Raw genomic sequence first — 24,570 nt, forward strand, 5'->3', positions numbered from 1 at the left:
ATCTTTTAAACCTTTCATACCACAAACTAAAGGGAACCATGTCAGGAACCCAGGAGGAGGGCACTGTGTTGTCAGGCTCACATGTCCGCTTAACACAGACCTATCCCAGACACATGCTAAGTGTGTTCCCTAATGTACAGTCCAGATGTGCCTCAGTATGCACACCACTTCTCTTGTCTAGAGTACCACTGCCACCAATTCCAGGAGTAAATCCTTTGGGTGGGTTGAGTCTATAGAGAACCTGAATTTATAGTTGGCACTCCAGAAACGCAAAGCTGAGGGGAAGGGCAGGGTGTTTGAGAGGGATAAGCTAATCTAGGTAGCTAGGAACAAAAGGAGAGGAGGCAGGAGAGACTGGAGGAATGGGCTGGTTAAGAGAAATTGAGAGAGCAGGAAGAGGAGGAAAGGGAAATAGAGCGGGAGAGGGAAATGATTGTCCTTAAGAAAAAGAAGAAGCTTCTGATGGCAGCAGGAACAGTTCCTTCTGGGAAACGTGTCTCAGTCTCCATTTCAGGCTAGGTAGTGGCCAAGATTTCAAGCGAAAGCTTATACACATGTATGTGGAGGGCAGGATATCTTGGAATAGTTTGTGTGTTTTGTGGTTGCCTGTATGGCACAGACCTTGAATGTGGTGTTTATGGCATTTACCCTAATGGGCCCTTTGCCTTTGAAAGGGACAGCCATCATTGGAAGAATTCCTGTCACAGACGAGATGGTCTACGAGCAAACGAAGGAAGTGCTGATTAGGAGGTCTGGGTTGAAGCCTGCTCGGGATCTACACATGTTCAGGGACTGCAAGAGAACAGATGCTTTTTGTTTGACAATTGGATTTAAAGGGTATTGTGTGACTGAAATGAGTGGGTGAGTTGTATGGAGGCCAAAGAATTTAATTCTCTTAACCAGTTGATGGTGACAGAGCAACTCAAGAAGTACTCTACCCCATGTATGCAATACCCGTCAGATCTCACAGAGAAAGATCCACAGAAACTGGCAGTACTGGCTGACATGTTGTGAGCTCTCCACAGACTAGTTATAAGCCTGAAGGTAATGGCCAGTGTAATTCCCAAGGGACTTGAAAAGGGCCCAAGCGAAACAGGAATGGTAATGGTGTGTCTGCTAAGGCGCATCATGAGAAGGGAGGACAGAAAGGTTCTTCCCAGTCCAAGGTGGTGACTTGTTATGAGTGCCACCAGGTGGGACACTTTGGAAAAGACCAGTTGTAGGACCCTGTACCAGCAGCACCCATGAGAGTTACTATGCACCCATGGGTAAATGGACTGAGGGTGCCCTATTGCCATCAGAGTAGTGGTTATGGACATCTGAGAGGGATCCAGATGACCTGCAGCACATACATGCTAATATAAAGGGGTTTGTGCCGGAAGTGAGTTTCAATGGGAGGCAGCTGCCTGCCCTGAGTGATACTGGGGCTTTCCGGACTATGTCTTTGAGGAACTATCTCAAGCCTGGGGAAATTCTCCTTGGTACCAAGGATACAGGTCTAGTAGCCAGTGGTGAGGTCATGGAGTATCCCCTTGCCTGAGGTGAGGTAGAAATCAATGGCAAGATGGCCACTGTAAATGTGGGAGTGAAAGAGAAGCAAGATGCTGATTGTCTCTTGAACAATGATTTGATTGCCCCTCGTTTGGTGCCAGGATCAGAAGCCTATATGGCTTGGACAATATGAGCTGGGGTGCCAGAGCAGAGGCTGTGAGGCAGTCTCAAAAGGAGATGGGGAGCATTACCGATACCAACCATTACCAATATGCAGGGACCAAGACTAGGTAGTTTGCAGAAAAAGGCATTCTCCAGGAAAGCACTGCCCCAGTGGTCATTGCTTCTGCTCTTGAGGGAAAGAAGGATGAGGCCCTCAAAGTGGACCAGGTACTGGTGTCTGGATCGCTTCCAGAACTGCAGGGTTTGCTAGCTGCTGGGGGCCTACCAGGATAATTTCCACAAGGTACAGAAGGAGTGTCCTACACTTGTGAAACTTCACAAGGAAGCCTGAAGGAAAAAGTCAGTTGGCTGGGAGGATGTCTTACTGTACAGCCAGCCATTGAATCCTGAGCCATGATTAAGAAAGGGGTTACTGCTTCCGTCACAGGAACCTCCTGATGTCACTGCCCCATGGCGTACCATTGGCAGGACACTTGGGCATTGGAAAACTCAGCATAGGTTGGACCTTCTGTTCTACTGGCCAAGGAGGTGAAGAGACACAGACAGGTGCTGTAGAACCTGCTCCGCTTCCCAAATTAGTAGCAAGCAGATGGCCATTTGCCGCCCACTTCACTAACAGGCAACAAGTATATTTGGGTTGTGGTTGGTCATGCCACCAGGTACTCCGAGGCTGTACCTCTGAAGAGTATGACTGCAAAGGTAGCAGCGACAGCTCTCCTGAGGATCTTTTCTACGGTCAGATTTCCAAGAACAGTGATCTCTGCTTAGGGAACCAACTTTATCTCCTCATACAGGAGAGAGATGTGGCAGCAAGCTGGGGTGACTTACCACTCTTCCATGTTGCATGACCCACAAAACAACGGTTTGGTGTTGTGGTTCAACAAGACAATCAACAGCATGTTGGCAACTCTGCCAAAAAACCTAAGAAGGAAGCTGGATCTTCCCCTGCAGAGTCTTTTGTTCACCTACAAAGAGATTCCACAGAAGGGAGATGGGTTCAGTCTGTTTGTACTTCTGTATGGACAGCCAGTGTGGGGTTCACTCATTTTAATCAAGAAGGGTGCAAAGGAACCTCTGTGTCTCCACTGAAGAATGTGGTGACTATGTGAGTGGTGTCAGGAAGCTGATGGGGCAATACAACGTCAAACTTTATGGCAAACCTAGCGCTTATGAAGGACTGGTATAAACAGAAAGCTACACTGACTGGGTATCAGGAAGGTCAGAAGTTGTTGGTACTAAAGCCTATTTTCAGTCAGAGCTTTAGAGGACAAATGGTGTGGGCCATATAAGGTAGCTCAGAAGATTTCTGTAGTTAACTATACAGTGGACACAGGTACCACAAGGGACCAAGGAGGGTGTTCCATGTGAAACAGCTGAAGCCTTACTTCCAGGGGCATTACACCGTAAATGTCATGGCCATTGCTGAGGAGGACAGTGGCCCCATCCTGACCTGCTGCATGTTGACATGAGAGATGACACTATGGAATGGGTTCAGATAGCCCCTGAATGTGACGCTGCGCTCAGTCGTGGCGTCTCTTTTTTCGGCCGCGGTTGGACCGCAACTCCAATTATCGGAGCGCCGTCTTCTGCGTTTTTGCACCACATTTCCGGCACGTCTCGGGAACCACATTTCGTGCTCCAGGTCATGTCGTACTTACCTATTTCCATGACATTTCTTCCTGCCTGTCAGTGGTGGAATCCTCTTCTTGTCTTTTTCTTTCTTCTCTTCCGGTTACTGTGAACTTCGTCTTTCTTTCTTGCTGGTTTCCATGGTGTCTTCTTTCTGTTCCTTTTTCCCAGCATGCCTTTTTTCTTTTATACTGCTACCTTGTTTCTATTCTTTTCTATGGGCCTTTCCCAATCCAAGATGGTGTTGTTTTGTCTTTCCTGTGTTGTCTCTTCCTGCCTTCCAGTATATAAGTCACTTAGTCCTGATCTGCTTTGCGTTGCAAACACTTCCTTCTGGTGGTGATCCTTGCTCCTGTTCGTCGTGTTTTCTCCAGTTCCTGTTGCTCCGATTGAGATTCTTTCCTATTTTTTTCCCTTTTTCACTTTTTTTCCCCTTTCAGGAGTTCCTGTTTTGAGGTTTTTTCCCACATTAGTTGGGTTTTTTCCCTCTGGGACTCCTTCTGGAGGGTACGGTCTGCTTAGGCGTTTCTCGTCAAGCAGCACAGTGGCTACTAGAAAGGGTCGCCCTTATCTTGGTCAGTCCAGAACCAGCAGAAGACTGGGTGCTCTTTCAATTTCTTCAGTCAAAGGTGAGAAGCATTGTGCAGATCGTGACACTGAGTTAACGTCCAAGTTGCAGAGAAAGTGTGGAGAGGCGCTAGGCCTGTGTACCAGGGTCGACAGCAGTCTGTGTCCACAACATAGACCCAGGTTACAGTCTGCCATTGAAGGGAAAAATGTACCGAATGTCTGACTGGGATCAGGGATGCATTAAGGCAGAAGTTGCCAAGATGTTGGACTTGGGGGTCATTGAGAGATCTTGTAATCCTTTGTCTAGTCTTGTAGTCTCAACGAAGCAAGGGTCTATATGCTAGTGGTTCTAATAAGCGCTCTATGAGGTAACCAAGAACACTGCCCAATGAGTCACAAAAGCAAAGGAGCTGGCTGATCGGTTACGTACTGCAAAGTACATGAGCCCCTTTGATTTAACACCTGGGTATCGACAGATTGCCTAGGCAGCAAGTCACATGAAGACTAATTTTCGACTTTAGAAGGGCCATATCAGTTTAAGTTAATACACTTTGGGTTGAAGAATGATCCTGCCCCATTTCCCTGCCTGGTGAATCATGTTCTCAAGGGCTAGAGGAGTTCTGTGTCCTACTTATGCTGGTAAGCAATTCAGGGCGGGGCAACCTGAGGCATCTAGGACAGGTGATGGTCAGGATGCAAGAGGTGAAACTCACCATCACACAACAGCAGGCTAATGAATGAAGAGGGCTGACTAAAAGACTGTCTCTATAAGTACATCACATCTAATTTTAATCAACTTTAAAGGTCTAACAACCAGCTAACACCAGACCTAACAATGGGTATCCAAATAATTCGATCAAATAGGTCAACAAGAAAATAAGGAGATTAAAGAGAAAATATGATAGAAAAGATGTGCAAGGGATGTCAGAGCTTGTTATAGGACTTAGAGTGAGAAGTGCCTATTTTGACTTTTAAGAACATGCCCTGGACATTGAAATCAGTCAGTCAAATAAAGGAGGATGTGGTGATCCACAGTGTCAAAGGACGGAGAAAGGTCTAGAAGGGCGACGGCTACTACATTCTCCACATCCGCTGGCCACCTACGGCTGCAACCATCACGTTGTGGTGCTATGGACTGATCAGAACAGGATGAAAGAGGTGATGGGCCTCAACCAAATCCTGCATTTATCTACATCTCTCTTCACTAGTTTAGTCACAAAATACAGCTGTGACATGAGGCGATAGTCTGATAGTTCACTCAGGATCTAAGGATGTTTTATTTTGTAGTGCGGCGTTGATTGAAGATTGAAATGAAGGCTGTATTATGCTGATCTTCAAGAATGCATTATTTGTTGTGTTTCTAGTCAAAATCTGGTGAGAGACCTTGTATGTTAGCATACAGAAGGCAGAGGGGAGAGGCTACGATATTATGGATTAGTCTGTTAAAGTCAGACTCCTCAAGAGGATTACAATTCTGCAAATTAATTACGTTTGCTGTCAGAGTAGCTCAGATTTGTCCGTGTTTGGGAAAGGTAAAGTCTGATAGAGAGAATAACTGGATAATGATATATTGGGTGGCGAAAATATATGGGAGAATAAGGGCCTGATTTAGACTTTGGGGGATGGGTTTCTCCGTCACAACCATGACGGATATCCCATCCACAGTATTACAATCCCATTGTAGCCTATGGAAATTGTAATATGGCGGACGGGATATCTGTCACGTTTGGGACAAAGTAACCCATCCCCCAAACTCGAAATCAGGCCCTTAGGGATTTGCCCGGAATCACAGGACTTTGAGACAACGCCAAGACTCGAACATGGTTCCCCAGTTCCAAAGGCGTCAGCTCTGGGCGTGACGTCACATAGTCAAAACAATCGATTTGGCAGCTTTCAATACAGATTTGTATGTTCTGCTTTGTTTTTGCTAGGTAGGCTTAGTTGCATGTGTGCTCAAAAGTTCAATGATTTTATTCTGCAGCCCTATGATGTGGACAGAACCAACGGTTTGAGGATTCTTAGGTCGGCTAATTTGTAAGGAAATAACAAGACGACTGATATTAAAAAATGGTTTTGTGCTCCTTTTGAATGCATTATTTGTGGGGGGGGGGGTGGATTTACACAATGATAAGCACTTGTGCAATATGCAATTTACCATGAGTGTTATGCACTGAATTTATGTCATTTTCCACTATTTTTAAATGTGCAACCAGAGAGCCAAGGTGCTACCTGCCTGAGTCATGCCAATCATAAACTGAGTTACTACTGCAGGGCAACCGCATTTCATTCACTAACGACAGCCTAACTGTTAGAACAGCTTAGAAACTATGGGCCTGTTTTACCTTCTGCGATTTCAGAAAGTGTTAAAACCAAGAGAGGGACCACAAGTGAAACTTGTTCCTCTAAAGAAGAGATAGGGCGAAAGAGATTGCAGAAGGATTACTCTCTGAGTTTATCAACTTCTTCCGACACTGTAGGATTCCATTACCCCAAAGCCAAGCCACAGGAATGGGGAGAATCCGTTATTTCATCAGCGCAGATGAGGCCTGAATTACTCACTGCGCATGTACGTTTGTTTACCTGCTTAAACCATTTACCTGAAACACCAGTGCTGCAAGATGAAACCCATCTGCCGAGACACTGCATCACTCGACAATTCACGTCTGATTTAGAACTCGGCAGCGGGGTAATCCATCACAACAGTGACGGCTATCCCATCCGCCGAAATCTAAATCTCAAAGAAGATGATGGGATTTAAATTCCAAGTTCTAAATCAGGTGCAAAGGGCCTGATTTAGAGTTTGCCAATAGGGTTGCTCCGTCACAAATGTGATGGATATCCCGTCTGCCGTATTACGATCCCATTATGTCCTAGGGGATATCCCTCATGTTTTTGATGGAGTAACCTGTCTGCCAAACTCTAGATCAGGCCCTTAGTTTCGTCTATGCAGCACTTGAAAAGAGAACCGTATCCATCTAAACTGCACTTTTCACAAGAACTGACGTATCGTGCATCTTCTAAGGACCCGCCCGACGTACGGCTGGTGCAAAACAAAATAGTTTAAAACCAAAAAACGAACCTCTTGGTTGATGTGCATCATATTCCAACTGAAGACGGTCTGCAAGGTCTTCATGCCGACAAGCTCTGAGGGCTCTTATCAGTTCATTCACCCAGTCCTTTCGTCGCCTTAAAGCATCCAGAAACTCATACGTACTCCTCTGGTTTCCCTGGTTGCGCAACGATGCTTTTATTCCTTCCTGCGAAAATCAAATGAACTCCAGATATGGTATCAGCTTTTCGTGGTTAGCAGGCTGTATAGACAATGTCATTAAGGATGAGAGGATGAAGCCGGGGGGGGGCAAGGACACATACTCATTTATATTTCATTAATAGTCCATGGACAAAGATGTTCAGCTGTTCATTATCCACAATCGTACACCCCTTTGAAGCTCTTAAGGACAGAAACACGTATTTTAGTTCACATTCATAAAATCCATAAAGACATAAAAAGGACCACCAGCCAAAGAAGCATGCTTTTACCTGGTAATTCTAGGGCGTGTGTGCTTTGGTTTTGATAAGGCCAAGATGTTGGCAAGCTCCATATATTTCACATAAGTGTCTAGCAATACCTGTGGATCAGTCCAGGTGACACTGAAGACAGCTCTGTCATCCAAACAGTGACATCCTTCACACCAGTAAGAGCTCAATCCTCGTGCAGGTAGCACTCACATTCTTCAATCCAACAGGCATCAATCTGAGTTATAACTGGTTCATGGATGCCTCCGAAAGACCTCTCTTTGGTACCTTGAGTCAGCATGCACAATCTGCCAGTACCCCGAAGTCAACTCACAGATGCATACAAAAATTGGTAGCCATAGGCTTGTTCAGAAATAAATCAATGGTCTTTTATCTGTTGAGTTTGTACTTGTCAGGTTCCTACAGGTAAACAAGCGAGGGTGCAAACAGAGAGGGAAAACTGAAATAGTCCATCTGATATTCAGAACTGCTCCTTGGCATACACCTTTCTTCTCCTTTCATACAATATTAATAACCGATTCACTTTTCAGGCAGGGACATGCAGTTATTAAATGGCTCCTAGACAAGGTTATAGACCTGCTGTAGATCCCAACTCATCACCTCACTTACACACTGTTCCTATGAACTGATGTTTGGCCATATTTCAATAATAGAGTTCGAAAATACATAGTTTACCTTTGTTTTTGCAAAGGTTTCTGGGTGGGAGAACCTAATTCAGCATGCCTCGAATCCAGGCAAGTAAATAGACGACTTGCACTTTGATAAACAGCTGATTTATTTGTGCCGTATGTTGCAGCAACCACCAGTGTCACAAAAACAACAAAGTGAAACCCTTTCAATGGTATCATGACATACACTTACATCGTAAAATGCATATTGATGCAGAGCAACCCAATCAGTTAAAAGGGTATGGATATTACAGCATACATGCCAGAAATCTACACAATTTGTATACTTCTAGCTAAAACACTAGGGATGGAACTGGGCACTGAAAACCAAAAAAGAAATATTTACCATATCTGCTGTTGTGAGACATCCAGCTAAATAGTCCAACACGTCCATAAAAGTGATGCTGTGGAAGTCTGACAGGTGCTTCAGGACATAGTCCCACATTTTGTCTTCAGCAAAACCCATTGTTCTTCACTACCTAAAATGAAGAAAAAGATATTATGAAAATACTATGTTACATATGTCCTACATTCTTTAACTAGCTCCCAGACTCCTGTAATCATGAACATTATAAAGTATACAACTATAATAAATATAGATGCAGGGCCCTTGGGTCTGCCCCTTTCAGCCATTGCTTAGCTGGAGCATCATTCACATGTTGGATCAATCCATGAAGTTACAGGCATATTGGGTGTGCTGCCAGCAACATGTTCCATATGGTTCAGCATAAGGGACAGCATTCATTGTCTGGAGCAGCAGAAGTGTGAGCATTCACCTATGCATTTTGATGCTTTACATACAAGTACACATTGGGAAGGGAAGTGTTGGTACCACAACACACAGGCAGAGGAGCATGAGCCTTGTGGACCAGTTTGTCTACTGAGTTACTATTGAGGGGTATCCCAGACTCTCCCCTGCTAATGCCACCAGGCGAACTGTAAAGTAATCAGAGCACAGCCATGGGACTACTGCTACAGGCCAGTAATGTTGTATCCAGAGCACTTTGCATTGCCTTGGACATGCACACCTGGTTGGACGCATTATATGCTGAGCACCATGCAAACCCCAACTACATGAAAGCCAAGCCACTAATCTTTCACGCAGAGCCCCTGGCAGCCTCTCTCCATGGTAATGTATCAAAAAAGTTTGCATGGCTACTGTGCTTTTGTTGAACACAGGTTGAAATCTTGACAATGTCTTTGTGCAAGTCCTTGAGCAATATTAATGCAACTGATGTGCCTTATCCGACTGTAAATTGTTCGTGACGTACCTTGGATAGCAGTTCTTGCAGAGTTGTCAACAACACAACAGCGGAATTAAACTCTTGGGAGTGATTACAATGCAGTGATATCACTTCCTGCTATTTGTATGCTAGTGTCAATTAAGCATGATAGTGTCATCTTAGCAAGGTTCACCTCTCATCAAAGTGAGGTTCAGTCTTCACCTACGATCCCCGGCATCTTAGGAAGCACCTTGGTAGGACGGGAAGAACTGACACTCTGAGCAAGAGGTGCAGACTCAGGTGTTGTGAAATGGGAGAGAGAGCATGCACCAAATGAGTGAGTGGGTACTCAATGAATGAGTGAGTGTGCACTCAATGAAAAGTACCTAATGCTGAGCAAACAATTTTCTATAATGAGAAGGGCATGGTGCTACTCTGACCAGGCACCGCTGAGTACATTCAAGGTGAACTGCAGAGTTTTCAATAAACCAACACCCATTTCAGTCACATCCCTGGATAAGCTTCAAACTTGTCAATCCCTGAAGCAATCATATACAGGGTTGGCCTGATTCCAGTTACAGTATCTTTGTCTAATAAAACTAAGTATGTGTGATACCTAGCATTTACTAAAATTAGAGGCTGGGCCTTCAGGTCTGTGATTCATTGAAAATATGACTATTAATCAATATTTATTTAAGATATCAAAAGTATTTAATTCAAAATACATAAATATATAAACACATCTATAACACAACATTTACAAATCTGATAATTCTAAAAAAATTAGCCCATGTTCACTCGGATACATTCAATACATCCTAATGATGTTAGGTGAAGGGAACATCACTTATAGAAAAGTTTAGTTCTTTAACCATTCAAGAATTCCATAACCTTTATTTCAGCAGTTTTTAAATTATATGCCTTCATCAGGAGATGAAATCATCTCATAGATGCAGTAGATTGTCAAATGGTGTTAATAAACATGCATGGAACAACATACAATTTTATATAATATAATCCTTCTTTAACAATGAAATCAATCCAAATACTATGAAGCTTTGATATCATGACAAAGGGATCATTTAAATCAATTAATAAACTCTTTAAATTCACAGTTTTAAATCCACTTTTTCCCATTTATTTAAATTCACTTCATTGTGTGTGCCTTATTTCCTAAAATTATTTTTGCTCTATTTACATAATCAAATTCATCAATGGGATCAACTTATCAATACTCATTGTTAATGTATGTCAGTTCACACACCTCTGCATTCATCTATAATCATCGTTTCACCAAGTTGTTGCAAGTTTCATCAAAGTCCATAAATTAAATGAATAAACAGACCACAACATTCTTTCTGCTCCGATAACTTAATATAATTAGGCTGTGTTTATAAATAACCACCAATATTACAAAAACTACTCTCTTTGCTTTTGCACAGTAAACCTAAAAGCATTTAAATGTTCTTGACCTCTTATCATATGGCCTAACATTAACATCCTCTTAACATATTCCAAACAAGCTCAATGGAATTATCATTGCTTTGTTATCGCATGCTTAGCTAATAGAATCACTAGCGTTGTGCTTTTTTCTGCCATTAAAACTGTGGTGCAAGATTTGGTGTGCCGCTTGATCTATTGCAGATGGTCTATTAGGTCAATAATTTTATTATGAGATGGAGTGCAAGCTGTCGCTGACATCCATATCACTTGGTGGAAAGCGGCTTGCTTGCCACATCAAGCAGGTGATATATGTTTATATATTTTTGATAAATGCTGTGCCTGGAAGGACACAAAAGACTTGCACCTCAGGATGCAGGTTCTCGCAAGATTTGTTTTGCTGGCTGACGAGTTTCAACTAAACGGTCTCTGTCAAAGCCAAACGACACTGTAACCAACTTCCCATAAAAAAAAATCCATTACCATAGACATGATAGACATACTTCATGTGTTAATTCAAAGGTTCAAACATGATGATGTTGCTAGTTTTTAACCACATCCGTCTGAAACATGAGCCACTCACAAAAAGAATTCAGAATCAAATGATTACAATTAAATTCGATTAAAGGCATGTAATTGGGGCACGCACTGGAATATAAGTAAAAGGCGAAAACGTATTAGAAAGAAACAAGTTGTTCATTCTATGATAATGCCCAGTGGCTATAAAATAAACATCAGTGCACATCTGTTTTATCCCTGCTGTCAAAATCCTAGGTACATTGTCAAGTGACAAAAAGAGTTACTCATTTTAACTCCATCTCGCTAATACCTTTAACTGCGTATAAAGTATCATGCTTTTCAGATGAGTCCTAGCCAAGTAGCTACCATCCTCAGAGCCAATCACTTGACATCATGCCCAAAAGAGCTTTATGAGTGAATCAATTAATCAACAAGTTATGCAAAACATAGTGAGACCCCACATGATTTGGTGATAACTATCAAGGAAAAAAGAAAAAACAGAATAAAGAAAAGGGGGGGGAGGATTTTTCACAAAGCAATTCTCAGAAAAATGCAGTCAGTGAGGATAGCAGTAATTGAAAATATAGTGATGTGGCACTGGAATTACACAACAAATATATGATTCAATACATGTACGGGTAAGTTTGCACAAAAATCAGGGGGAGAATCTCAGTCATCCAATTCTACATTTAACCCAACATCAGTTCTCGGTCAATCATGTCTATGGTAATGCATTGTTTTTAAGGGGAATTGGACAATGTTTTACTGTTTGACAAAGACTGCTGGGTCAAAACGCATCAGTCAGCGAAATAAATCTTCCAATAACAGGCATCCCGGAGTGCAAGACGTTTGTGTCCTTCCAGGCACAGATGTGTATGAAAAGTATATGTGGTTCTGCGCCTATTGCTCGGTACTGACCCCAAAATTTGGGTGTGATTGGGGTAACAGCAGGACAGCACTGTGCGAGATAGATATATATATACGCACTCCAGTGTGACATCCCGGATGTCTCAAAGTCCCATCAAAGGTTCCAAACATAAGTAAGCAGTAGTTTGCACACTTTAATGAAAAAAATATTTTTTTATTTATTTCCAACAGTGGCACAAAACCTAGGATTACACCTTACATTTTATTTTATTTTTATTTATCCAAGAGTATATTTTGGAATAATCACAGGGAGTTACTTATAGTCAACCTACTCTGGACCGCTATTGTACTCAGTTGTCTAAATTTCTAGAACACTAACTTTAATATTTAGGACACCAAAAATACAGTAATACCATGCTGTTGCCTATGTATCCAAATTAATATAATGTATATTCAGCATTAATAAGACAATCCATAATATATTATTAATTCACATGGTTGACTTACTATAACAATAAAAATTATATAGTTGTCAAAAAGTATCCAATTCAGTCCATCATTTAACATGGTCTCATTGTATGTTAATAAAAACCTAGCTTCTTTATGAGGTAGTCAATCAATGATATCATTACATCTCATATTCATGTTCATTTTCTGCCATTTTAACTGCACTTCTATACATCCATGTTTAATAAAATGTTTAAGAATCACATCTTGTTCTTGTGACTGGTGTACATTCAAGTAATTTTAGTTTTACTTCCCTTGTTCTCATCCCTACATATAAAGTTTGGCAAGAGCACAGTATACCATAAATACATTTCTGTGTCTTACAGTTGGTGCAGGTTTTCAACTGTTGTTTAAAATTATTAAAATCAAATATTTCTATTTCTATTGCAAACTTGCAAACACTGCACCTGCTGTATTATTATGCCCATTCTTATCAGGCAAATCCTACAATTCAGTCATAGCGTTTAAAGGTCTTTGATATTTAGGACACTTGTCCACATTATTGGTGTTCGGCTCTTTTATAAAACTGCTTCATTACATATTTTGGATATCCTCTCAATATTAGTTTATTTTTTAACAATTCCGACTATTGCTCATATTGTTCTCCAGTTGTACAGTTCCTGACAGTTCGTTGTAACTACCCGTAAGGTAAATTCATTTTTAAAGTGTCTATAGTCACTCTCGAAATGTAGAAGGGTATTCTTATCACTTTCTTCACTATAGCAAGCCACAATTCACTTACTAAAATGATCATATATATTAAAATCCAGACATTCAAAACAATCGCTATTGAATTTGATCATGAATTTTAAATTCTCATCCCCATTATTTAACCAGTCTTTAAAGTCCATCGTCTTTCTATTGAACCTTGCCAAATAAAGAAAACATCATCAATATATCTTATCCATAGTATTATCAAAAGGATTTGCACTGTTGTAAACATATTAGATCTCAAAGTCAGCTACATACAAATTAGCTGCACATGGTGCAAAAGTCGCTCCAAACTGACTCCATTGCTCGGTTTTAATAGTTTATCATTGAATATATTTAAATTCTCAGTCAATGCCAATTAGGCGATATCTATAATAAACTCAGCTGGGAGTCTTTCACTACCTAAAGCCTTCATGTGTAACTTATAGGGCTCTATCCAGCTTTTTTTAAATGTATTATTGAGTCTCAATTCAATTAATGTGTTAATTTCATTAGCAATTCTACTCTTGGGATTATTCTGGCAAGGGGTGTAGTTGTTCACATCATTCAATAGTTTTATCACCTCTGTCTCATACTTAACATTATCTAAAGTACTACTGCCCCTCCCTTATCTGCTTGCTTCACTGTCAGGCTATCATCCTGCTTTAGAGTTTCTTGTTAAAACGTCTTCAAATCATACACTAAGTTTCTGTGTCTCATCCATCTTTCAATGGCATTAACACCTTTATTTAAAGACTTTCCCAAAGTTCAAAGTCTCATTAGGTAGTTTAGAAATAGGGGGAATACAACTTTAACTTAGTCCATAGTACAGTTATATCAGTCAGTGCATTAGAATATCTAAGTTCAAATAATCTTTGTAATACAATCTCATGATAAAGTTTGAAAAATAAACATTCCTTCTAACCGGGACAAAAGATTGTCCTTTTTTTAATCTGTAATTTCATGTATATTAAGTGCTTTACACAAAGGAATGATTATCTCAGGTTTAAGAATATATTATTATTCTTCATTATATCCCATTTCTTTTCTGTCTGGGGGATTTATACAGAATATCGGAAACACCAATATTTTGGGACAAAATATTGTGTCAAGAATATCAATGACAAAAATATTGGAGGGTATGATTCTATAGGTAAGTAAAGTTTTATATATAACTTCACATATATGTTCCTTGACGATATATATATATATGAATACTGTCTGCCCAACTGGATTATTGAAAGTGGGGTTGACCAGTGATATCTCTAGACTATTTAGCCTCTTCTAGGAGGTTAGCAATAACCCTCCCCCCTTCCCCCCCCCTCAAGAAGCAGAAATATTGTGAGAGGAGGGGCTTTGACCAGAACTTGTGGTCTGCATGGTATGCATAAAACATGAATAAGGACTAACTGAATCTCGTCACTCTATTTTTATTTCAGGTAAGGCAGGTATACCCAATATCTTCTTTACTATTTGTGGTAGTTCAGCAATCGTTACTCATTTCAACTGGAAATCATCTAACACTATAGGAATAATGTTTGGCAATAAACAATTTAAAGCTATGGCATTTGCAGATGATAATCCTTTTTCATATCTGAGGTTCCTGGATCATGCCAGTGGTAATTGATACATCTGACACCAGATCATAGGTCACTGGTTATGCTCAAAACAAATCTAAAATTGACGTTCTACTAATCAACCGTTTTGCACTTCCAATAGAACTCACCATAGTGGACCTTACTGGTGAAAAGGCCATAAAATACCTTGGTTCTGTGAGTCTCATTTATGAATACCTCTATTCCACACATGAGGCACTACAATCCATAATGCTGTGGATTGGACGCAGTTGTTTGTGCCTAACAAAGTTGAGCCTGCACATGACAAGTCATCTATATGACCTGTTCAATGGAAAACATAAGCATAGACTGATTACTTCATTGCGGTTTTATGTTAGATGGCATGTTTTGTCCAGCTGATTAGTACCTTGGTTCAAAAAGTCAACACTTGCTCAGGGGTTGCCCTTGAAGAAAAATCTTTACCAAGAAGGAACAATATTCAGATTGAACTTTATATCATTTGAAACCAGGGGACACTTCCTACTGTCTATAAGTGTATCATATTGTACAGTGTACAGCACTTTCACTTATGAGCACTGCACTATCTGAACTACTGTAAATTGTTAAACCTATTTTGGGGAGTTCGAGAATACATTTTCACTTTGATTGGTCTCTACTGTATGATGTATGGAGGAGAGAGTGTTATTCAGGTTCTTAGGTGCAGAACAGACCTGTTCAAAGATGAGACCCCTGAAACCCCTGTTCTTTTTTTAAGTTATCCTGGTTCCTGGATTTTGGCATAAAATGTTTGATTGTATGTTTCATACTATAAAATACTTGGAGCTGAATGTTTCAGCATCCCTTAAGGGAGGGTTCTGCAAAGTCGGTCCTGGAGAGCCAGATCCATGCCAGATTTTTAGCATATCCACATTTAGAAAAATGTAGAATTCTGAAACATTTTGTTTCTAAATGTGGATATGCTAAAAATCTGGCATGGACCCAGCTCTCCAGGACCGACTTTGCAGAACCCTGCCTTAAGGGAATGAGGCAGATACATGAAAGTAAAAATATTACTAACATTGAAGAACCCATCAAAAATAGACTCTGAAATATATTTTTGGTGAAGGGGAGTTGGACTTATCCAGATAACACTAATAAGTATCTATTACCAATTATTCTGCTAAGGATGGTTATTTGTTTCAAAAAGATAGACAATAGTTAAGATAGATAATTTCATATTAAATTGTATTGGGGTCCAAAGAAGACTGACATTTGTGATGAAGAAACATAGTTTTCTTACAAATGGATGGGATACATTTTCTAAAATTATTTAACCCTCAAACACATTCCTTTGCCAAGCAAGGTATGCGCTGGTTATTAAAAGACACAAATGAAGATATCTCCCATGTCTGCCCACTATGCAGTGAAGAAAACAAGAACTGGACAATAGTGTCATTTATGTATCTCTTGTTTATTCCATCCATTTGAGTCGGTCAGACACTAAAAGATAGAACTACAACACTATGACTCCTGGAATACAGAATAAAAAAAAAACTAATGCATAATGTTTAGACCACATGATAAAAAAAATCTAAATTAATGGAGAAGCACTATGTTGGCAAACTTGATACATTAGCAGAATATCTCTCACCAGCTAGCAAAAGAATCAGAAACATCCTTTATTATTTCACCAACTCCAAGGTAAATAAGAATTGAAGAATGTGGATTATTATGAATTTCTAAAGATAAAACTCTCTTTAAGGAAATCTGAAAAGTTCAAAGAATCCTAAGATTGCTTATATGATACATGGATTAACTTTATATCCAAGAACAAGCACCTAGACATCCTGTCCCTCAGCTATGACTTACAATCGCATTACAAGTTTGGTGGTCCCACCTCAGGACCGCCAACCTAATGGGGAGGGCGCCACCGCCATGGCGGTGGCATACCCCCTGTCTGACCAGCGGGAACATTGCAGTAGAGCTTTCCTCGCAGGAACTGTGCTACGAGATAGCACTCGGTTCCCTTAAAGGAGCTGAATGCTCTCATAGCACAGGGGGGCTGACAAGCACCCTCGGAATGAAACCGCCATGGAAAGTCTGGTGGTGAGAGGAGTTGCAATCAGCCATGCGTCACTGAGTTTAGCGCTGCCCCGGCGGAGTACAACTCTGACTATCAGTAAGCCCCGGTAATCATGTTCCCGACAGGGATGGTGGTCCCCAAGACGGTCAGCCTGCCAGAGTTGTAATCAGGCATTTGGACTGCACAGAGTCCGGCAGTCCGACCGTTAACATGAGTGTGGCGGTCCTCAGACTGCCACACTCATAATGAGGCCCGAAGTCTAGTTATCCCGTGACACCACCATTCATTATACCCATCATTGTGCAATTTAGATTTTGGTCTTTGCAGATTTGCTTGAACATCCAAAAAGATGAATACAATAAAACATAAAACTGTCACCCCATATTTGCACTGCAAACTTGAGTTAGGTGATTTTAATCTAAGACAGATAGATGCAAAATGATAAAATCCCCTTGGAAATTGAATACCCATATTCCAGGTCCCAAAGTGGAAATAAACTAACTTTCTCCAGGACTCCTGGAGGAAAGCTGGAGACGGACAGTGAATGGCTAATGACAGACCTAATGCCTGTGACTGGCTTAAAATGATTAGGAAGAAATAGAAACAAGCGCACAAACTATCTATACACACATGGTGGACATGGGCTTTATATTGGAGAAAATGAAGCAATATTGCATAAAGAAACAAAAATTGTATCAAATTCTCTCAGCCCTTATATAAAGATACTCAAGAGAATATTATATCAGTTAAACCTTTATAGGAATTGTATTCACCACTAATAATGTAAGTTACAATACGCCAATTAAGCTGAATAGAAGCACAGGCATGGATTGCCTGATGCCAAAGACATATTGTTTGAGGTCAAGGACAACAAGTTTTCACTTTTATTATGCCAACTGGACAAGTAGGCCCAACATATTGTAGCACAAACCCTTTGACTGTCAGTTTACAGCACCACAGTATAGAACTGTGACAGATAACTGTCTGCAACTAGGATTTGCATCATTGTATATCCAGTTGTTCAAACTTGTATAGATGATTCAGAAATAAAGAACCTTTACTACTAGGCTGACTGCTCAAAGGCAATGCAATACGTTGTAGGTTTACCCAGCACTACAGAGAGTGGTTTCAATATAAAAATGTGCACACGCGTTTGCAAATTTTTGCAAAAAACGAGCTTTTTCTATGCTTTGTTTTCCCCATATCCTTCAAAGAAGAGGACATTTGGGAGTCAGGGCAGGAAAGGAGATGTTTCCCCACCTTATTCTAACACTTCGATATCGAAGGAGTCCAATTCCAGAACTGAGCTGAATCTTAGCAGCTGCAGCCTGGAGTAGTGCACATTTTAGCATGTAGATCTTTACGTGTATTACATCAAATACTTTTATGCATTAAGGCAGGTTTGACCAGCAGAAGTATCTGCATTTCTTTTCTAAGTGCTTTCTGTATTCTGCGCCTAGTTTCAATCAACATCATCATTATCTCTAGATGTCTCATCAAGAGGGCAACCATAAAAGAAAGCTTAGTTTTGAGACTTCATAGAGATACATTTCTGAAATTCAACTAATGGTTCCTTCAAATGCGGGAGTGTAAGCATCTCTTGTTCGAAAAGTGGTGTCTTTAAATGGTAACACAATTATCATAGCATTAAAGAAGGACGTTGCTGCATGGAGCAAAGCCAGCAATCAAGAAAACTGCACAGAAATGGATCTGTGTATAAGTGAGTGAGTGCTAGTTTTACAGAAAAGTCAAACGTATAGTTTTTACAACTGTATGTGCATCAATTCTAGTTGCTAAGTTTTGTTTCAGTCATTTCCAGTTACGTACAACTGTTTGGTTTTTGTAATCATTTCAAAGTACTTCATTTTTTAAATGTTAATACATAATTTTTTTATTTAGGATTAATTAACAGAATCCTTAGTTCTGTATTTCTTATCGCAATACATTTACTCTTTCTGGATTACATGTAGATTCCAGTACCTCAACTTTCAACTATGACTCCACCTTGTAGGAAGCCGGCCTGGTTTGTGGTGGGTACCTAAGGTACTTACACCTTATACCAGGTCCAGTTATCCCCTATTACTGAAATGTAGGCAGTGTCTAGAAGCCAGGCTCTTCAGGGGTAGCTGTAGCGGAACAGCCAAGGCTTATCTAGGAGACATGAAAAGCTCATGCAATACCATTGTAGTCACACAGTACTCACACACATGAAAGAAAATACCCAGTGTTACAAAAATAAAGGTACTTTATTTTGGTGACACAAATGCCACAAATACCATAGAGACTATACTCCCTTAGGAGGTAAGTAATACACAAATTATATACACTAGTATGCAGAAATAGCTGTAAAAACAGTTAGAAAACAGTGCAAACAGTGAAAATCACAGTAGCTAGAAATGGGCCTAGGGGGAATACAAACCATATAATAAGAAAGTGGAATGTGAATGTCGGTTTCCCACCTAGGCAAATGTAGTGTGTAGAGGGGTGCTGGGAGTATTAGAAAACACCAATGGTAAGTAATAGAACCCACGCCAGAGCCCAGGAAAGCAGGAGTAAATCACAGTAATTTTTCTAGAGCACACAAGAACATGAGGAAGAAGATAATGCAAGACACCAACATTGGATTCCTGGAACTGAAGGCCTGTGGAAGAAGGGGAACAAGTCCAAGAAGCACAGAAGAGTTCAGGGAGAACAGGAGCCCCTGCTAACCAGGAACGAAGGAGCAAAAGACCCACTGGTGAAGAACAACAGTCACTACTGCGCCCAAGAAGACGGATGGGGGTTCCTGGTTGGTGCATTATGTCCCAGGCTGGATGGAAGATTGCAGTCTGGTTGCGTTGCTGAATTCCGCCAACAAGCCTTGGCACAAGCAAAGCTTGCAGTTAGCAGAAAATGTCGCTGCCTGGGACCAGGAGGGACATGGTGGAGTCTACCCAGGAGAGGAAGTCAGAGGGGGCTCTCAGCAACTCAGAGAGCCCTCACAAGGCCAGGCAGCATGCACAGCTGTCCCAAAGCACGGGGACAAAGAAGGTGCAAAAGGAGGACATAATTTAATAATAATAACCATAATTTAAGGGAGAGAGCACAACAACTGTGGTCCTGATTAGCAGGATACCAGTAGACACAGTCAAACACACTGACAAACAGGCCAGACTTGGGGGTAACCAAGCTAGTAAGAGGCTGCTTTCCAACACACCTTTGATGCTCATAGACCAACAAAATACTGTAAAATACTTAGCCCAACAGATGAACGCCTGCTTTTATGTAGTCTTTCTACTCTGCCTAGCAATAGTCACTCCAGACAATATAGATGGAGTCTGAACAAGGAGTCCTTCTATAGTGTTTAGTGGCAACAGGGTAGGACATTGTAAAGTGACGGCGTCTATGCTACTTTATTTTCTATGTTCCTGTTTATTTTTGCTTATCTATACAGTTAAACAGTTTACTGAACACAAATAGTGAAATCCCACACTAGGGAACTTCACAATCAGAGAGTGATGCTCAACAGATATGCCTTCAAATTTCCAGAATCTCAATGATTTTCTTCATTTTTAATTCCAGTCTCAATTTGATACACATTTCTTCAGCCAACGTGTTGTTCTATATATGTGTATTTCTCTGTACAAATATGTATAATAACTATGTTTTTTTCTTAAAATATATGCATACTCCTTAGGCCTGCTTAACAGATGCATATATTATTTACAGTTAAATATATATATATATGTTACCTACTGGCGGTCGTCAGGAGATAGTTATAGTTAGGACCATGTTTCCATAGAAAAAGTGTTTTTTGACTTGACGAATCCTCACAAAATGTTCCCAAAAAAGTGTTCAGGTGATTGTTGGTGCACATGGAAAGTTTTGGGGTGATCCGTCAAGCAGGGGCAGAGAAAAGGGGGGCTCAAAAAAACGTTGCGTTTCTCCTGTTAATTCCCATAGGATCTGTCAACACGTATACAGCCCGAACCGCTGGACTGAATTAACAAATTTGGCAGAAAGCTAGCTGTCGGTACGCAGATTGTGCTTTCTGTTAATTGGTTTAAATCTGTTCAGTAGTTTTTGAGAAATTTAGGGAAATTTAAATTTGTATTTCTCTAGTCCCAAAGTATTCACAAACAAAGAAAAACTTGTGCAGGGAAATGCACAGCTCTGATTGGATGCCAACACTTCAAACCAGGAAGTGTTGGCAGCCATATTGAGACTCGGCTTCAGCCAAGTCCCAGTAAAAAAATAAAAAAAAGGGACCAGGGTAGAGACATCCTGACCCCTTAGCACTAGTGGGGGCTGTCCCTCTCAGAGCAAAAAGCATGTTTTATTTATTTTATTGCTGCAAATTCATGAATTTGCGGGAAAATTTGGGGAATTGTTTTTAAAAAATTGCGCTTGTATTTTTATAGGCCCCCGGGTGGGCCATTTTGTGTGGGAGCCCTCCCTATAGCCCCGGGGACCACCACCTTCCTGAGGCTTGCAATTTACTATATGCGGGGCCCATGCTGTCCTGCAAACTGCCACCTACCCAGGGCTTCGAGTTAAGTATATGCAGGAGGACGTGCTCCCCCAGGGGACCACAACCCCCCGGGGCAAAGCTTGAAAAAAGTGAGGGAGGTCCCCATGGGACCCCCGCTGCCATGGGGACCACCCCCGAGCTTCTAGTTAAATATATGCAGAGGACCCATGACCTCCGCGCCCCAGGACCACCTACCTGGGGCATTAATGAAAGTACACCCTGCCTTCCCACGTCTCGGGGACCACCACCCCTCAGGGCTTTTAATTAAATACATGTGGGGAGGCCCGCAGCCCCCCGAGGTGCCTCAGGGACCTTTTGCAACAAACATTCTGCTGTTTGACAGCGGGACCTTTAAAGCAGGTCCGCTGTCAAACAGCAGAGCTTTCATCTCTGACCCCTGCAAGCGCTTCAGCAAGCACGGAGCTGTGTCAAAGCTGCTCCGTGCTTGCTGAAGCAATGGCACTGCCAGAGAAGCATTAAGGTTTCTCCTAAAGTACCAGGTAGCCCGTAAGTTCCTTTCATAATTTTTTTTCTTGTTTAAAAACAATAAATATAAAAATAAATAAATATATAAATAGCGACCATCGGGTGCCCTTGAGGGCTCCTTTGTGCTCCCTGAAAGCCCATAAAGGGCTGACAAAAAAAAACCTTCAGCGTGACCTTTAGGGGTTCGAGTCCAGCTCATTTCCTTTTTTTTTTAAATAAAAACAAAATTATTATATTTAAAAAAAAATACATTTTTATTTTAAATTGGAGACAAATAACTCATTCTAAGTATATCAGACATCAAAGCCTAAAAAACTCTCTCTCTTTCTCTCTGTCTTTCAATCAATTCTCCCACTCATACACTCACGCCTCCTCTCACAGACCCACTCCACCCTTATGCACTCACTCACAGCCCCAGTCAGACCCTCACGCACCTACTCAGATTCACTCAGACAGTTACGCACTCACTCACACACCCACTCGGACTGTCACTCACTCACTAACAGACCCACTGATATCCTGTGCACCCATTCACAGACCTGCGCACATACTGACGCACCCACTAAACACTGATGTACGCACTCTCACACCCAGACAGACACTCTGACAGCCACTCTTACCCCCAGATACAGCCTCTCACACCTATTCTCACACCGAGAGAGGCTGCAGCCAACTTCCGCCATGCATGCGCAAAGGGGTGTGCACAACTTCGGGTTGAGTGGTTGGGGGGGTGGCCGCAGGGATTTGCAGATGCAGGCGAGCCCTTGCGGACAACCCCTACTGCACACAGGAGAAGACTATGCAGGGTGCAAGGTTGGGTGCTTATAAGGGGTTGGCCTCAGGGCCTGGCCAATCGCTGCTCCGCACGGCCTAAGGCTGTGCGAGGCGGTGGTTTTATTCATGTATAGCAATTAAAATTACTATACGTAAAAAAAAAACATAGAAGTTCACTGAAAAAAACAAAGGTAACAAGGACGTTATTGTTAGTTTCTGAAATTACTCGTACAAAACCATAGAAATTCAGCAGTTATAGTTAAGAGTTCTTTCAAGTAACAAAAACTTGCACTATAACGTAACTATAACTCACGCATTCACCATGCACAGCTAATTACTCCACATATTAAATAACTGATGACATATTCTATGCGATGTTTCATATTTTCACTGCAACATTTGCAATCAAATTATTGATGAGACAACTGTGCATGGCGAAGTCATGAGTTATAGTTACCTTATGGTGCTAGTTTTTGTTACTTGAAAGAACTCTAACTATAACTGCTGAATTTCTATGGTTTTGTACGAGTAAATTCAGAACCTAACTATAACGTCCTTGTAACCTTTGTTTTTTTCAGTGAATGTATATATACACATATACATTTATATATATACATATACATAATTCTATGATTAACATATTCAAAGGTCATTGCATAGTTTCTATATAAGTTGTTTGATTAGATGCTTATAAGTCTCTGTTTTATTTGTTTGTCACAATAGGTAAATATTATCTTAACTACTTCCCTACAAGCATTTTACTACTGAAATATTGAGGAAAGATAAAATTATTGTTATAAAAAGTACACAAATGAATTACCTTCAAATATTGCAATGCTTGAAAGTCTGTGTTTATATAATACAATTTTAAATCACAATATATTACCTCCCTTATACATATACTATATGTTATCATGTATGTACATATTTATTACTTTAGTCCTACAGTACAAGAACAAAGAATAAAAATAAAAATAAAACAGAAATAGAAGAAACAAAATCACTCTCTCCAATGCACTACTCTGTCACACCCTATACCTCTCTCAATCTATCTCTAACACCACTCTCTGACTCATCCCAAACCTCATTCTACTACTATGATCTCAAAAATCACACTTACTAGACTCTTCACTCCTCTATGCTTCCTGGGCTACCCCACACCGCAGTTTACTAATATGATCTCCAAAACAACCCAAATAAATTCTCCCTCAATGTATAGCTCATTTGACTCATCCCAAGCCACATTTTACTACTATGATCTCCATAATACCTTTTTACAGACTCTTCCCTCCTCCATCTCTCTTTTATTCATCCCAAACTTCATCTTACTACAATGATCTAAAAATTAACACTTTCTGGATTCTTCCCTCTTCTATCCCTCCATTATTCTATTCAATCCAACAAAAAGAATCACATATCCACCACTCACTAAAATTAACTCATATTTCTTTATACTAATACCAATACTTTACTCATATTCCCATATTAATCAACCACTAATCCTTTTGGGTTCCAGGATAGAAAACTATTCTGTGAAAAAGTGCTTTGGCTCCTTGTCAGGGTCAGCAAGGGCAATATACATACAATTACAATATCTACACCAACTTTTGTAAACTAACATATATGGCACTGTTTTACTCAGAAGGTATGCGAGTATGGTCAATGGTATGACTTTTACTTGTAAGAAATGTTAGTAGATTGTATGATGAAAATATGAACAAAACATGTTTATGGAATACTCCTTCTGATGCATTAACCATCCTTTTTATGCAGAACCTCTATTGCCAGACACCTGACATGTTTTTGTCCTCTCCAGCGCATTTGTGCATCCTGCAGC

At 40.7% G+C, this 24,570-nt stretch overlaps 1 protein-coding gene across 3 annotated transcripts in view; it reads right to left on the bottom strand.

The window, feature by feature from the left end:
• MAVS (mitochondrial antiviral signaling protein) overlaps nt 1-24,570 on the bottom strand; it is a 154,010-nt gene that overhangs the window by 79,596 nt on the left and 49,844 nt on the right. For all 3 annotated transcript variants that reach the window (XM_069204771.1, XM_069204763.1, XM_069204782.1), the window contains 2 exons: nt 8,425-8,557; nt 6,953-7,130 (listed from right to left, as the gene is read on the bottom strand). In XM_069204771.1, coding sequence (XP_069060872.1) covers nt 6,953-7,130; nt 8,425-8,544 — 298 coding nt within the window. In that variant the 5' untranslated portion in view covers nt 8,545-8,557. The remainder of the gene's footprint in view (nt 1-6,952; nt 7,131-8,424; nt 8,558-24,570) is intronic.

Source organism: Pleurodeles waltl, chromosome 1_2 (assembly GCF_031143425.1).
Source record: "Pleurodeles waltl isolate 20211129_DDA chromosome 1_2, aPleWal1.hap1.20221129, whole genome shotgun sequence".
Classification (NCBI taxonomy): domain Eukaryota; kingdom Metazoa; phylum Chordata; class Amphibia; order Caudata; family Salamandridae; genus Pleurodeles; species Pleurodeles waltl.